We start from the raw sequence: 17129 nt of genomic DNA, 5'->3' as shown, positions 1-17129 counted from the left end.
GTTTTTTAAATTTAATGATAAAAAAAAATTTCAATCTTTTCAAAAATTTGATTCAAAATTTAGTTATTTATTTTATTTTGTTCTTTAATTTAAAGATGTTTTTGTTTTGTTTTTCGTCTATTGTAGTGTTTTTATTTTGTTAAAATATTTTTATGCATGTAATAAAAATTTTTTTTTTGAATATGTAACGTTGACTTCCTATTTGATAAATAAATAAATAAATATATATATATATATATATATATATATATATATATATATATATATATATATATATATTATATATATTTATTTATTTATCAAATAGAATATATATATATATTTATTTATTTATCAAATAGGAAGTCAACGTTACATATTCAAAAAAACATTTTTATTGCATGCATAAAAATATTTTAACAAAATAAAAACACTACAATAGACACTATAATAAATAATATATATATATGTTATTTATTTATTTAGTGTTTGTGTAGTCAAAATCTTTGTCTACTGTGATCATCATAGTTACCATAAAGCGTATCAGTTTATCAATCGCCCAAAATAAATAACAGATAAATAATGAAGGATGAAGAGAAAAGGCAGAAGATGGTAAAGGTTTTTATCCAAACGGGATTCATATCAAATACTAACAAAAACATATACTAAATGCACTAAAAATGCTGTGTTATATATAAATACTGCACAAAGCTACTGGTGGTAGAGCTTTGTGCAAACTCGTCTGGGTGGGTACCACCCACTCATCAGATATTCTACCGCAAAACAGCAGTACTTGGTATTATTGTGTTCCGGTTTGAAGGGTGAGTGAGCCAGTGTAATTACAGGCACAAGGAACATAACATCTTAGTTCCCAAGGTTGGTAGCGTATTGGTGATGTAAGCGATGATTATAGGTGATATATATATATGCCTGTTAGTGAATAAGAGTAAATATAGTCACTGCCTCGTTGGTCAAGTGACTAGAAAGCTGCAGATACTGAGGTCCGGGGTACAAATTCCAAGTTGGGCCTATGAATAGTTATTGAGTATTTTGCCCGTAGTCTGGAATTAGAAAGTGTGTACACTCCCATGCCTCGGAAAGCAAGCAAAGCCGTTTGTCCTGCGCCTGAACTCTTTCCGATCTTAACGGATTTCTGTCCCATCGTATTATGAGGATATAGGGAGTGCATCTATGTTAGCGCACACATTTGTGCATTTTAATATTCCCTGTCCAGTTGGCTAGTCTCTCTTGAGATTGGCCGACTGTATGTAATCTCTCTTGTGTTGGCAGTGCTTACACAGTATATTATCGATGGTGACGACTTATCATTAAGTAGCATATCTGTCTAGACTTTTATTACTAAAAACACCAATAAATGTTTTATAAAGATACTCTAATTCTACTAAAGAATTCCGCTAAACATCAAATATGTAATTATAGCTAAAAGCAAAACTATGCTTTCAATAATTCTGTAAATGTTCGGTCAAAAAACTTGAAATCTTATAAAAATTCATGACACGTAGTGATGAAGAAAATTTTCTGGACTCTTAAATTTTCTTGGGTCAGAATAGAGGATTATTGCCCTAAGTTGCGGGTTGATGTCCTACGTGACGTCATTTAAGATTTGGACACTAATATACGCTTATACCTACAAAACGATTAAAACCCATGACTTCGTTTGGACTTTGGACATTAGTGCAACTAATCTGTTACAATAAACTCGAAAGTGAGCTCTGATGAACTCGAAATTTCAAAAAGTGATATGCGATGTTGGCCCTCGTAGCTATGACATTTAAAGGACATAAGCGTCAAAGTTGCCTATCACCGCAAGTAAATGTTCAGCTCTTTACAAGTGAGACGTGAACTGCAGTGCTATTCTGTATGAACTTATTAATTACTCACTTGTGGAATTTTGACAACGGACTTATGGTAATATATTACTTTGATGTATGTATTCTTGAAATTTAATAATTATTATTATCAAAGTCGCATATCACTTTTTGACATTTCACGACAGTTTTATGCGGTGAGTTTTAAGTTTGTTCTTATAGGACTGTTAGTAGTATAGTATAGTAGGTAGCCCTATTGAGTTCTTTTAGAATAGCACTGCCTGTATCTTTAAGTCTCTGAACATCTCCTGCCAATTTGGCCTTCGGCTATTTCTTGGGAATTGTCCTTAAATTTCGTCTGAGAATTAACTTTCCCCTGAGATTTCTATTTGACTGTGTTCTAAGAAGTCACTATCTCTGAGGATTAATCTTTGTCTCCAGGGAATTATCTTTGACAATTCAATCCAATCATGAAAATATCGTATTGATGTATTCCGGGTTACTAAGCCGATTGTAATTACGGGCACAGTGGAAATAACATTTTAGATTCTATTTGTATGTTAAAAGGATCATTGATAGTGTTATTAATGGTTTTTTACGACGGTAAATTGATCACGACTGCGATGCCGTATATAAGTTGTAGCTAATAAGACGCTAGCTTAAATATACTACTCACCACTTTCTCGTACTTTGCTCTTTGTTTAAATATTTTATGTGACTTTATCTGTTAATTTTAAACCTTTTTTTGTCAGGTATCATGGACGCCACAGATAACATTTGTTTGGCAATGTCAACGTCAACTTTTTAACAAAATACCCTCAAATATAAGAAATGTAATGTTCGCTTAACACATTTAAGACTCAACTAGCCGCGTATTTTACAAAAGATCATTCGCTTCTAAGCAATTATTTAGAAAGTTTTTTTAATGAGTTTAATAAAATAAAAACACAACTAATGTAACAACGAACGGCAAAGGAGAATAAAAATTCTTTCAGCTATTTCTATAAACACATCATCAATATGCCCTTTTCCGTAACAGCCTGTGAATGTGCCACTGCTGGGCTAATGGCCTCTCCACTTTTTGAGGAGAAGGTTTTGGAGCTTATTCCACCACGCTGCTCCAATGCGGGTTGGTGGAATACACATGTGGCAGAATTTCAGTGAAATTAGACACATGCAGGTACAATATGGTCTTACCGTTATAATTTAAAAAAAAGATAACCTTTATCAATATTGTATTTATAAAAGTAGAGACACAAAAGACCAAGTCAATCGCATCACTGAATGTCCAAGGCGATTCATGTGATCTGTTTCAAAGATACGAAATACTTTAAATTCGGTCTCCTTCCAAAATCGGTGTATTTGTATTCGTATTTGAATATCTGATCAAAAGGAAAAGGTTGATTTTGTATATAATAGACTTTTACATTGGACCCGTATAAATTTTTCGAGTGTTAAAGATTTAGTGTCCCACTAGCGTGGTATATTTAATTCTATATTTTATAAGGAACTATCTAGTCCACGTGTTATATTTTTCTGTGATAAATAGAAGCCTGCATTAACCATATTAATGGAATATTACTTCGATTCGTTGTTCCTTGAAATAAATACAAAATAAAAAACTCAAATAGTAAGAATTTGGTCCATCCATTCGTTAATCTACCACTGAACTGCAATATTGTGTTGTTATGTTGGGTTAAGGAGTTGGCTAGTGTAACTAAATGCACAAGGGATATAACGTCTTAGTTTCCAAGGTTAGTAGCGCCTTAACAATGTAAAGGAAAGTGGTTTACAGTGCCAATGTCTATGGGCAGTACTAATCACAAATCGATTTTCCAATCTACTTAACTATTTTAAATATATAGGAGATTTTTTATGAAGCATATTCCATCACGCCGCTCCAATGTGATTGGTGCGATTTGGGTGGTACCTACCAATTGATTTGAGAACTTATGTGTTACAGCTTTAATGGGTGAACGGGTTAACATATTCAAACCTATGATTGGCGGCGATTGTATAAGTAATGGTTGATACTTTAAGTCTATTTTTTTAGAATGTTAGCACTTACTGTCAAGGCCAATGCTCGCCTATATTAATTTTAAAAAATCACTGCAGCATAAAAACATCTATCGAACATATTCTCTACTGGTGGTAGAGCTTTGTGCAAGCTCGTCTGGGTAGGTACCACCCACTCATCAGATATTCTACCGCAAAACAGCAATACTTGATATTGTTGTGTTCCGGTTTGAAGGGTGAGTGAGCCAGTGTAATTACAGGCACAAGGGACATAAAATCTTAGTTCCCAAGGTTGGTGGCGCATTGGATATGTAAGCGATGGTTGACATTTCTTACAATGCCAATGTCTAAGAGCGTTGGTGACCACTTACCATCAGGTGGCCCATATGCTCGTCCGCCTTCCTATTCTATAAAAAAAAAAATATTATTTAGATAAGATTTAAATAACCTAAAAATTTTATAAACGTAAAACATAATTCGACACTTATATACTTTAATATTTATATAAACACACAAGGAAATGCGTAGGAATACACTTATTTCACTTTTAAAATATACTCGAGGATAAATTGAGTGCTTGGTTCTGACAGAGGAGTCATTTCGAGAGAGTTTTATATCCTGTGCTTTATCACGAGTTAACATTAAGTGCTACCATTGTAACTCGAATGAATTTATATACATTTCTTTAATTCGATTCTATTCAATTTATTTGCTTTAAACATAATATACATGTTTAGTCACTATATTTATGACATGCAAATATTTCAACTAAAATTAACTATTAAATAAAATATTAAAAGGCATTATTTTACATTAATTTATTCTCTTATAGTCTCCACAGACATGTTGTGTCTTTGGTATATCTATCAGTTAACATTTTAATACTGGAAAATAAAACATGCAGGCATGCTTTTTTATTTCCAGTATCGCAATCAAATTTTATTTTGTCTTCATCTTATTTTGTGTCAGTTGCTTTCCTTGTTATTAATGTCAATTAATCTTAGAGGGATTGTAGATGTATAGGCTGCGTATGCGCGTTGCTAGTACATTGGTATATACTACAAACGTGACAGAATTTCATTTAACACCTTCAGGATTTTTTACAAAGTTATTTTTCATAATCCAGTACGAGATGTATATAGTTTAGTGAATTACTAATGTAAAAAATACGGATGTAAGAAAACCAAGTAGCGTAACATTACATATGTATGTATAATTGCACATAAATCTTCTCCTTCTCCCACAAATTGTTCACTCTATTTTAGAGTATTTCGACTTCGAGAACAAATAGTAGATATTCCAGAGGAGTTTTTGAGATAAAATCTGTGAATCAATTTTGTGCTCACGCTAAAATAAATAAGGGCAATATATTAACTTATACAGCACCTGGAATATATAACGGATTTCGAATACATATAAAATAAAACATTATAATTATTCCTCAGCATATTCTTGTGTGACAAGGCTGTGTTTTTTGTAACTGACTTTGTTTACAAACAAAAAAAATTGTATGATATTATTTTTATTTTTCATACAGACACTATAGTTATGTAATTATGTTAATTGGGCGTATACTTCTAGGTCACTAATACAGTATATACCTGTGGTAGATTTTCATCCGATGCATGTAGGTTTCTTAACGATGTTTTCCTTTTTTTTGTATATAGGGAAGGCAAATTAATCTACTCCACCTGATGGTAAGTGGTGGTAGAAACCAAATGCGATGACGGCCAGTACAGTCGGGAAGAATGTACAGCATTAGCCGCCCCCAAGATGCCTCTTCACGCCTCGTTTGAAGGAACCCAAGTTATAGAAGAAGGGGAACACGTGAGCTGGTAAAAAGTTCCATTTTTTGGAAATGCGATAAAGGAATGAGTTGCCAAATTTCTTTGTGCGCGATAGAATTGATGTCAGAGTTAGGCGGTGACATCGAGAGCCAGCACGCGTAGACTTATGAAGGAAGGAGGAAGCAGAAATTAGAGAGAATAATTGCTTTATTGAGTACTAGATAAATTATAAATAAAAATTAACCACATGAAAATGTGAATGGTTCTTGGCTGGCCGTCGTCGCAATTGGACTCTACTATCATTTACCATCAGGTGGAGTAAAGTCATTTGCCTTCCCGGCAAATATAAAATAGGGGGTTTGAACCTAGAATCTCAAGATATGCGTCTTAACAGCGACTAGACCGAAGTAATAGGTAATCATCCATTATGTTATATAAATTATATAAGAACATATACAATTTGCATTCTGAGTTGTTGAATAGTTATTTAAAATTTTACATTATTTTTAACTTGCCAAACGCAATATTGTACGTTGACTTATTTGAACATACATTATTTAACAAGGCTTATAATATAAAAAAACAGCTCACATGATCTTGTCTTGCTTACATAATATACGTTGGAAAGAGATGGTCATCCATTTTAAGATAGTTGACAGGGCGCAAACATCAACATTTTGTCGAGGTTAACCGTAAATGATATATAACTCCCAAGCAAGGGTCTGACGATGAAAAATGATATAAGGAAAATAATTCGCTTAAGGAGTATCTTTAGATTGACAAGGTCTCAAAAAACAAGGGCTTTTTTTCTTTACCTAAGACTTTATGTCAAAATTAATAACATGCGAATAAATAACTTTATAAAATATTCCTACTTATGGATCTTAATATATTTTTTAACGATGTAATATAATAATAATAATATTAGAAATTAATATAGAAATAGGTTTCTAAAAAGATATTAATCAATACACGTACAATTTACACACACAAATAGAACAAAGGAATCAAAACTGAGCAACTGAAATATTATTTATGAGATATCCGCCACAACCGAGAGTCCAAGCAGAAGTGTCTAAATCCAGCCTGGCCGGCCGATGAGCTTGGTAGCGCCAGTCGCCACTATTATGATCATCACGTGATCAAGTCGCGCCACTAGGTCACGCCCCGTCGGAAGACATTCCTAACAATAATAATAATTTGTAATAATAATATTTGCTTTGTATCTTCTTTTAATGTTACTTTATAACATCTTTTACCTTTTATTAATTTCAGCTTTTATGTTCTGACTGTTATTGTTATCTTACGTCATTATAAATTTTAACGTACAATAAAATGGTTTTATTTTTTATTTGCGCTCCTCTATAAAAATAATAGCAAAATCATCAAATGAAATAAAAATATCAGGAAAGCAATTATTTTTAATAAGGCGCCTATTATTATTCTATAAGCTTGCTTAAATATATTAAAACAAAAAATATACAATAAAGTGAAAAAAATATAGTATCATTAATGTATATAAATTAAAAAAATAAATTACATCATACAATAACGATGCATTGAACGTAAATGTTATTATTTATTAATATAATGGATATTAAATAAATTAAGTGATCTATAATCCGTTTAAATTTCTGGCTAATTATAATATATTATCATATAAATTAAGAGTAAAGTTCTCACATTAGTTTATATCGGTTTACGATTTACACGAATTTCATCCCTCGTATAGATATATTATATCTTATATAAGTTTGCCGGGAACTCCTTCATTAGTCTAGTGCCAAGCTTATTAGGGTTTTTTAGAATGCTGACAACTATTTCATTAAGCAATGTATGTAGCTGACGCTTGGAACGTTTCTGATTAGCTTGGCTATAGCTATATAAAGAGCATCATTACAAAGTTGACAGTACATTTTGAACCATATATCAAAACAAAATGTTACGTCATATCATGATTAAGAATTTTTCACGATCAAGAAATCATGAAGATAAAATTAAAGAAAAAGAATTTGCTATAAATATTTTAATTAGTTGTAAATTTTAATATGCATACTAAATAAATATAATAAATGCGAAAGTGAATTTGTTTATTTGTTGCGTTGGACAACAAAAATTTTACAAGGGTACCCTCTACACTTGATCTCTTGATCCCCTCTCTTTCTCTCTCTCTCTATCTCATACGACACAGTCGAAGTCAAGTTATACAGTCCACAATAGTTTTATTCAAAAAGTAACTAACTACAGTTGCTTTTCAATTACTTGTAATATAATCTTTAATCCATGTTAAGTACTTGGATACGTCGGTAAATATGGCGTATGAATTTGGATCACATATAGCGGCATCTCCTCTTGATAAACTCGCTGAGACAATTCCTCTGACGTACCAAGCACCAGGCACTTTGTTCCCGACTTTGTCACCAATTGCATCAGGTATGAATACCAGGAAACCTCCACCACTATCACCGTTACAAGCCGAGGTTCCTGAAATTATTAAAATAATTTTCATTTATAGAGATTTGAAATATTTCGCATGTGGAATATAAACATTTAAATTAAAAATTAATATATAATTTCAAATAGTAACGACGCTTATACCTATTGATGTTGCTTTTAAGATAAATGTACGACCAGCTTTTAATAAAATTTAGGTTAATATAAAACGTAGTAAATGATTAATTTATACGTACCATTAGCAAATCCAGCACAGAATTTCTTATTGTTTCTTAAAGCATTCGAATAAAATATTGGATTACTTAAAATACAAGAATAGTTAGGAATCAAGGGCATCCTTGCAGCGTGGAGAGTCGATGACAGGGAGTCAGTTCGATCGAATCCCCACCCAGCCACCTGAAATTGTTTTAAAGTCTAGGTAAATTTCAACTCAGAAATTGAAATGGTCCAGTAGTTAGAATTAGAAGTCCGACAGAATTTTCATATGATTAATTTGTGTTACTAATTCATCTATTGTCTGCAACTGCAAACCATGAAGAAAGAACTAGCTGCTAAACAACCGAGATTAGTCAATCACTCTAGGCCACTGCTGCTTCACGACAACGCAAGAACACACACTGCACAACAAACAACCACTAAGTTAGATGAGCTACAATTGGAATGTCTGCGACATCCACCGTACTCCCCGGACCTTGCTCCAACAGATTACAATTTTTTTCGGAATTTGGACAACTTCTTACAAGGAAAAAAATTCAACTCCTATGCGGCAGTCCAAACCGCCTTCAAAGAGGTTATTGATTCTCGCCCCCATGGTTTTTTTAGTAAAGGGATCAATGAACTTATGAGATGGCAAAAGTGCATAGATAACAACGGTGCATACTTTGATTAATTAAAAATACTTTATAAAAATAAAAAAAATGACTTTTTATTCCTCCTGTACATAACGCCAATTTCATATGTAAGGACCTAATATAAACACAAATTAAGCACATAAATATACAGTGGTGCTTGCCCGGGCTTGAACCCACGATCATCGGTAAATTCACGCGTTCTAACCACTAGGCCATTTCGGCTTTTTTTTTCTTTATCTATATACATACTTAAAATACTTTTACATGTTCGTATGACAAAAAAACACCTAAAAAATTATATTCCTCATAAAAAAATTATAAGAAAAAAAAGTAAAATCTTTTGAGGGTGTAATAGAAGACGATTAAATATTTTCAAAATTGGTATTTATGGCCAATTCTGCTTCTACGTCGTTGTCATTTTCAAATGGTACATATATGGTTGGTAATTACAAAAATATACCTAAAATAACTGACACTAGCATAGTTTATGAAATAGTTCAAAACTCACCGTTCCAAGGATTTCATAAGAGGTAAGTTTGTCATAAGCCTCGTCAAACCATAAGCAGGCAGGCTGTACGTAATTGTTAAACACAACTTCGGCTCTTAGTTTTAATAATGATATATCATTTTTAAGATCCTTATGGCTATATTCATCGTGGACAATTACTTGGAACACCTATAATCAAATATAAAAACGGTGATTAATGATAAAAATAATATTAATAATAGTAAAGTTCAACTACTGAGATTCTTGTGAGTTAGCATTAGAATCTATATTCAGAACCGATGGGCATTTTTTCATTTGATTGATCTTGTAAAGTTATACTTGTTTACAAGTGCTTGTAAAAGTTAAAACTTAATTGGCTGCCAAATGGATAGATGAAATTTGCCACATGTATATTCGCTTTGGAGCAACGCTGTTAAGTAAGCTCCTAAGCTTTTGATTCTTAAAGAATGACAAAAATGTATTTAGAAATTATGTTTAGCAAGTTATGCTTAGTCTGTGAAGATTGTTAAAAATAAAATCACACCTGTATTTCCTGCGTCGTTGCATCGCTTTGAAATAGGTGGTATTTTCCTAAAAATACACCCAGAACATCAGGTAAAAGTGGTGATCCATTGACAGTCGTACAATGGGCGGCTGTAATCAGAATAAAAGCAGTAAGACTACTATAAGCTTAATATAAAGTGGCAACATTTAGGAGAACGAAGTTCTTTTTTTATACACTGGTGGTAGAGCTTTGTGCAAGCTCGTCTGGGTAGGTATCACCCACTCATCAGATATTCTACCGCAAAACAGCGGTACTTGGTATTGTTGTGTTCCGGTTTGAAGGGTGAGTGAGCCAGTGTAATTACAGGCACAAGGGACATAACATCTTAGTTCCCAAGGTTGGTGGCGCATTGGTGATGTAAGCGATGGTTAACATTTCTTACATTGTCAATTTCTATGGGCGTTGGTGACCACTTACCATCAGGTGGCCCATATGCTCGTCCGCCTTACGATTCTATAAAAAAAATTTCTCATACGGAAATGAAAAGTATACAAGACAATATTTATCGTAAGGTAAAGACAGAAAGAAACAAGAATAAAATATAAAAAAGTTATCATTGGAAATATATGTATATCTGCAAATTTACAATTGTTCAATCAATGGTGAAATCTGTTATTTTAAACTTATGTATCATTGTGAATTATTAAATATAACATTATTGTATATTATTGATCAACCTTTTTTTAGATGCTAAGCGAAGATACGCGTGTAATTATTTATTTCTGCAATTTTATATTGCCATTTTTAGTAGAAGACAATGCACTTTACTTAAAAATCTTGCGAAAACAGCTTTTGCTATTATTCTTTTAATAAAAAAAAATATTAAATCAATCAAATTAATATATAAGAAATGCACATGATACACATTCCTTTATAAACATTTAGTAATTACAATAGCAAAGCTATATGTTCCATGACGTCAGAATATCTTCGTGGTCACATGGCCGTGAATGCTAGATCTACGTCATAGTACCTATTTATATGTTATTATGTAAGTGAGTAGTGGTTATTTCTGTTCCTTTTTGAATAACGTGAGTCGAAATATAGTCGTGTTCCAGACATTTGATTCTTTACTTATTAAATCATTTATCTATAGGCTATTCCAACCAAAGCACAGGAGTAAGCACAAATAAACAACATTTAGATTGAATGGAGGCCATATAAGGAGATCTTGAATAATCTATATATTCATTAAGGGATCACTTGGTGGTCAGGCTTTGTGCAAGATACTCTGAGTAGGTACCCACTCATCAAATATCCTAAAGCAAAACAGCAGTATACTGTATAGTTGTGTTCCGGTTTGGAGGGTGATTAAGCCAGTGTAACTGTAGGCACAAGGGATATAACATATTAGTTCTCAAAAAAAAGTTCTCAAAGTTGGTGGCGCATTGGCGATCAGCGGTAGTTAATATTTAATGTACTGTCAATGTATATCGCTGGTGGTGTTCACTTACCATCAGGTGCTCATTTCCTATATGGCCTTACTTTAGTTATAAGTAATAACTGTACAACCATTTCGGTAAATCTGTTGATTACAAGTAAAAATAAATAATAAAAAAAAATATTAAATCAATAAATTAAATGGATACGCGAAAAAATGGTTGGCGAGAGTGATTTGACACACATGGTCTCTAAACAGACTAGCCACTAAATGAACAAGGTAGTTTAAAGAAAAAAGGTTACCTGTTAAAACAAAATTCTTAGATATAAGTGTTCCACCGCAGACATATCTCAGTGAAGATTTCTCTTGTCTGTATATAGCTACGTGCCAAGGCCAGTCACCAGATTTCGTATTGACTCCATTGACAATCAGCTCGGTGTGCAGGATCTTGCGTTTGCCGCAAAAACGATCGGGAACGTTTTTCCGTTTCGTTACACCAACAGGCAGATCTTCAAAGTATGTCTGAAAGTTGTAATAAGTATATAATCAAAAGCATGCTTTTTTAAATGAGGAGAAAATATAGAGTTGCTGTCATTTTTTATAATATCCAACACATGTACGTGTAATAGTTTTAAACCTACATACACATGTTGTAGACTTTCATTCGACACATGCAGGTATCTCCGCGATGATTCCCATCACTGTCAAGCATTATATAAACAAAAATTAAGCATGAAAATACACACTGTATTTCCTTGCCTGTGCCTAAACCCACATTCCTCGGTTAAGATTCACTGGTTCTTATCATACCATCTCGGCATTTCCATGAGAATATATTAGAATTTTGAAATGACTATATGCTTAACAAATTAAATAAGATGTCATTGTTATAACACATATGTACCAAATTAGCTTCTTTGCAATATTCTTCTCCATTAATTTTGAGACTAGTTAAATATGGCGGCGAATATGGGGCAGGATGTCCTTTTACATTAAATGTGTACTTATCATTATTTTCAATCATGAACAGCTTGAATATATTATAAACATTGTCCTCTGTGCCTGAATATATTGCACCCGTCCCCTGAAAAAAATCAAAATTATATTATTATTACACATGGTCTCTAATCAATTCCGGTGATTATTCTCATAAAAAAATAGCCAACTGTGCAAGATATATTAAAGTGCTTCAATGTGTGCGCAAACGCAGGCGCACTTTCTATTCCCTTTCTTAAATAGTGTTTGTTAACCGATTTTCCTTTATTTTTGGTAGTTATTGACGAGTTTAAGAATTCCTATGAGATGAGAATCTGATACGACCGGAGTGAATTCGCATGGGCTTACCGTGGCTTGGAAGTCCAAATACTACCATTTTCCATCTTTCAAGTTGCTCCCCAAAATTTTATGAATGGAAATTCCCAATAAATTTAATTCACCTGGCTTGGAACCCAGGTCCTCAGGATCTAAAGCTTTATAAGTTACCTACTAAATCAACGAGACAACTACATGAATTCAATGTCTAAGCTTCAAGGCAAATGGTCGAATATTATGTAAATTTTCATACGGTGATGTGTGGTGGTTTATTATTTGCCTTTACGTGCTTGTATTCAGAGTGAGGGTGAATTGCTTTCGTGAGACACTCTCATGACATATTTGTGTCAGGTTGTGTCAGATTTAAAGATGATGTTAACTAAATACGCTTATGAGAACTAATATGAATTGTTATGTTCTTCATTTATTGGTAAATCCGAAGATCAGTGTTCCAAGCGGACTTAGCATCCTAAGTTTTCATGTGCTTAATTTATGTCCTATTCGGTGGTGAAGGAAAACATCGTGAGGAAACCTTTATACGTCGGATAAAAATCATCTACTTCGTACATTAAAGCAACGCAGTGGAGTAAGCTTTATTATTTTTTTACTTTTGAGAACATTCATGTATCAGAATTAATTCTGCTTATGTGTATCCACCATCGCGCATTGAAGTAGCGTGATGGTATAGGCTTCTAATGTTCTACTCAAGAGCAGAGAAGGTATTACTAGAAGTAGGAGAAGAACGATGTTTCTTTACCACCTGAAATATATATAGTTTTACAAGACAATGACTTGTTATGTCTAGCCATCATTAGTGCTATCAATAGGTCCATACATCTGTCTGCCTTTTGAGTATGTGTATAAATGTATTTGTTTAAACATGAATGATGCCTTTGATAAATAAGTATATATCAGATCTTTGAATTAATAGGATATTTTGATTAGTTGGAAATACTACGCAAATTTCATGTATTATTTTTTCAGTTTCATTTAAATCGACGCATAAAATGCTTTTAGTTCGATTGTAAAACAATATTGACAGATTATCATGTATACACTATAATTAATCTCAAAGGTCGGTGTTTGACTTTAGACATATAGATAAATTTCATTTAAATAAATAATAGGGACACATTACAACAATATATTATGTGATTGTTTTTATTAAAAATATATTTAAAGCAAGCAATATGTGCCCGCAGATCTTGAGATATATCTTGTGATTTTTTTCGTTATGTCTTTTAAATATCATTATCAATCAAACAATGTATATCAAGTTATCATATCAGTATTTTGTTATCGTTATTTCATCATCGGAGCATTTTCTTCCATAAATTTCAATCCCTATATTACGTTATGACAAAAAACATTCCCAATTATTCTTTAACTGCTTTCTATGAATCAGTAAACGCCTATAGATGTCATAATAATTACGTAGCTAATATCTAGTGTACAATCCCTGAAAGATTTTATTTTTTACATAGAATGTTTAAGTTAAATAATAAATAATAACATCAACACTGCCCGGAATTTATAACTTATAATTGACATTTATTTTTAAAATTACAATATATCAAAAGTATATATTATTTGTATATATAATGCCGAGATGGCCCAGTGGTAAGAACGCGTGAATCTTAACCGATGATCGTGGGTTCAAACCCGGGCAAGCACCACTGAATTTTCATGTGCTTAATTTGTGATTATAATTCATCTCGTGCTGTACGGTGAAGGAAAACATCGTGAGGAAACCTGCATGTGTCTAATTTCACTGAAATTCTGCTACACGTGTATTCCACCAACCCGCAATGGAGCAGCGTGGTGGAATAAGCTCCAAACCTTCTCCCCGAAATGAGGAGAGGAGGCCTTTAGCCCAGCAGTGGGACATTCACAGGCTGTTTCGGTTTCGGTTCGGTATATATTATTTGAATGATCGTTATATTTGAATGAGATATGATGAAAATATATTCTAATTATAATAATATTTTTTTTGTATCTTCTGAGCATAGTAAAATAGTTTATATAATAAAAGCTTAAGGGCAGTTAAAAAATTATAAATATCAGGTACCCTGTCAGTTTACGTTGCTCCTTTAATAATATTAGGGGAACAATGTGAACTTATTATAATCATATCTCACAAAGGCATATGTCTATATATTTAGTATTTAAAATACTTAGTATTTTTGTTTCAGGTAAAATGGTGAGTAAACCAGTATAGCTACAGACATTTTTTTTATAGAATAGGAAGGCGGACGAGCATATGGGCCACGTGATGGTAAGTGGTCACCGACGCCCATAGAAATTGGCATTGTAAGAAATGTTAACCATCGCTTACATCACCAATGCGCCATCAACCTCGGGAACTATGATGTTATGTCCCTTGTGCCTGTAATTACACTGGCTCACTCACCCTTCAAACCGGAAAACAACAATATCAAGTACTGCAGTTTCGCGGTAGAATATTTGATGAGTGGTTGGTACCTACCCAGACGAGCTTGCACAAAGCTCTACCACCAGTGACATAAGAGACATAACACTTTACTTCCCAAAGGCATAGGTGATGAAAGGGATGTTTAATATTTCTAACATCGTCAATGTATATGACTTATCATCAGGAGACTGATTTGCGAGTCTGTCCACTTAATATAAATGGATTTATTAATCATTTTTCCTCAAACGTACCGGTATCAATGCAGTTTCTGAATCGAATGTAATTCGCAACTCCGTGGCTATAGTCAGTGATTTCTTTATTGTTATATTATAACCATCTTCTAATCCAGTTTTGAAAGACGATACTATATCACCGTTATGAGGACAGGGCGACGCTTGCAGAACAGGCAACACTGGTCTTATACTCTTATGGAATTTGATTGAGTTCACCTTGATTATTACTGATAATAATATTAAGAATGTTTTATATATAAGTTTCATTATCAACGATTAATAACTTTATGTTAAATAACCAAACATATTGATCACTTCATAAGTTTTTCTAAACTATTTCTTCCATCTTTAATCACTTTGTAACTTTGTAATACACATTGCATTAATGTTTTGCTTTTAATATTTAAACTATATCACTTAATACGAGTTTCATCTGAGAAGATGCGAGTTGAACTACTTGACAGATCATCACGGTGACAGCTAGGATATAAAACCAGTTTAAGTTTAAAATTACCATTTTTCTTTCAATGTTGAAATGTTGTTGTTATCTTGTGGTCTTCTGTTGTTCATGATTATTTGTTTGGTACGTCAAACTATGTAATACATATAATTTATTCTGCTGAAAATGATGAAACTTCGTATCATGTGTTAAGTGCGACCCAGTGTATTTATAAGGCACATTTACTATAATTAAATACCATGATTGTGAAGTAGATTTTCAGCTAGTACATTGCTACGTTTAATAAATTATTATTAAAAAAAAAAACTCGACTTAAAACAAGTGCTAAATAAGCTTCATATTTTTTATTCTTTCTCTTGTTATCTCTTTCTTCTCTCTCGTGTAACCAAATACACACACGTGTCGCGACCTTAACATCTTACTCTCAATTTTCGCTTACCTAATTATCGGTCGGGTATTTGCTTTTGTTACAAATTTTTTATTTTTTATTTCAGTTCAAGTTCCTTAAGCAAATCTATTAGTTTCTAAAACACGTTTGTGAAGATACGAATACCTGTTAAATGTGAATATACTATAAATCGTTTTTTTTTTAAATCTACTTAGCAGATTAGAGCATGCTAAATACAAAGATATGTAAAACACGCAAAACAATCCTGTCTGAGGCAGTGGGGTAAAAAATATGGTGGGTTGTCGTAATTAAGAACATTTTGTTTTATTTGCCCATTTTAAAGAAATATCTGCAACATCGAGAACAAGAATTACTCGTTTCATATCATTGTTTTTGTTAAGGAAAACTACTAAAATAATAACTCATTATGACATTTATCGTTAGGGAATAAGAACTATTATTCTATAACGGTCACCTTTGTGAAGATAAGCAATAAATATTTGGTTTTCACCTCAATTCAAGGTCATGTTTTTATTAGAAAATATCCTTATCACGATTTTATTTATAATTGATTTATAATATTGATGATGAGAATTCCCTTAAAAGGTCATAAGTACAAATACATTGTTTGTATTTATGTACGTATATCTGTATTTATGACCTTTTAAAAGATGTATATCTGTTGGTATGTAAGATAATTTTTTTTTTGCACTTCCTAAGGTATATACTTCTCACGGTAGCATGCGAAAGCGATCCCGTGGCGCTCCTCGCTGAGACGGAAAGGGTACCGCTGGTTTTTTAGTGGGTACTCCGATGTTCGAGGCGCACTCGGCGCCTTGTACACCGGTGAGCCCCACATACCTCCCATTGTTCCCGTGCGGGAAACGCGTAACGCGTTTTTCCAGCGAAAAAAAAGGTATATAATGCTCTTAGCAGTAACTCCTCTTGTAACTTTTT

At 32.8% G+C, this 17129-nt stretch overlaps 1 protein-coding gene across 1 annotated transcript; it reads right to left on the bottom strand.

The window, feature by feature from the left end:
- Positions 1 to 7244: 7244 nt before the first annotated feature.
- On the bottom strand, positions 7245 to 15773 carry LOC126777538 (chymotrypsin-like elastase family member 2A). Its single transcript, XM_050500585.1, has 7 exons — positions 15343 to 15773; positions 12254 to 12433; positions 11652 to 11871; positions 9948 to 10057; positions 9425 to 9592; positions 8302 to 8461; positions 7245 to 8095 (listed from the first exon to the last, which is right to left on the bottom strand). Exons 1-7 carry the CDS (start codon positions 15589 to 15591, stop codon positions 7866 to 7868), a joined length of 1317 nt encoding a protein of 438 aa, XP_050356542.1. The 5' UTR covers positions 15592 to 15773; the 3' UTR covers positions 7245 to 7865.
- Positions 15774 to 17129: the final 1356 nt, after the last annotated feature.

This window comes from Nymphalis io, chromosome 23, assembly GCF_905147045.1.
Source record: "Nymphalis io chromosome 23, ilAglIoxx1.1, whole genome shotgun sequence".
NCBI classification, from domain to species: domain Eukaryota; kingdom Metazoa; phylum Arthropoda; class Insecta; order Lepidoptera; family Nymphalidae; genus Nymphalis; species Nymphalis io.
The sequence above is the reverse complement of the archived record's forward strand: the minus strand, read 5'-3'. Positions and strand labels throughout refer to the sequence as shown.

Coding starts and splice junctions, on each gene's coding strand:
- LOC126777538 (XM_050500585.1), bottom strand. CDS start 15,591: ATGAAACTTATATATAAAACATTCTTAATATTATTATCAGTAATAATC. Junction 11,872..12,253: donor ATTGCAAAGAAGCTAATTTG/GTACATATGTGT, acceptor TACAACTTTCAG/ACATACTTTGAAGATCTGCC. Junction 9,593..9,947: donor CAACGACGCAGGAAATACAG/GTGTGATTTTAT, acceptor ATTTGATTATAG/GTGTTCCAAGTAATTGTCCA.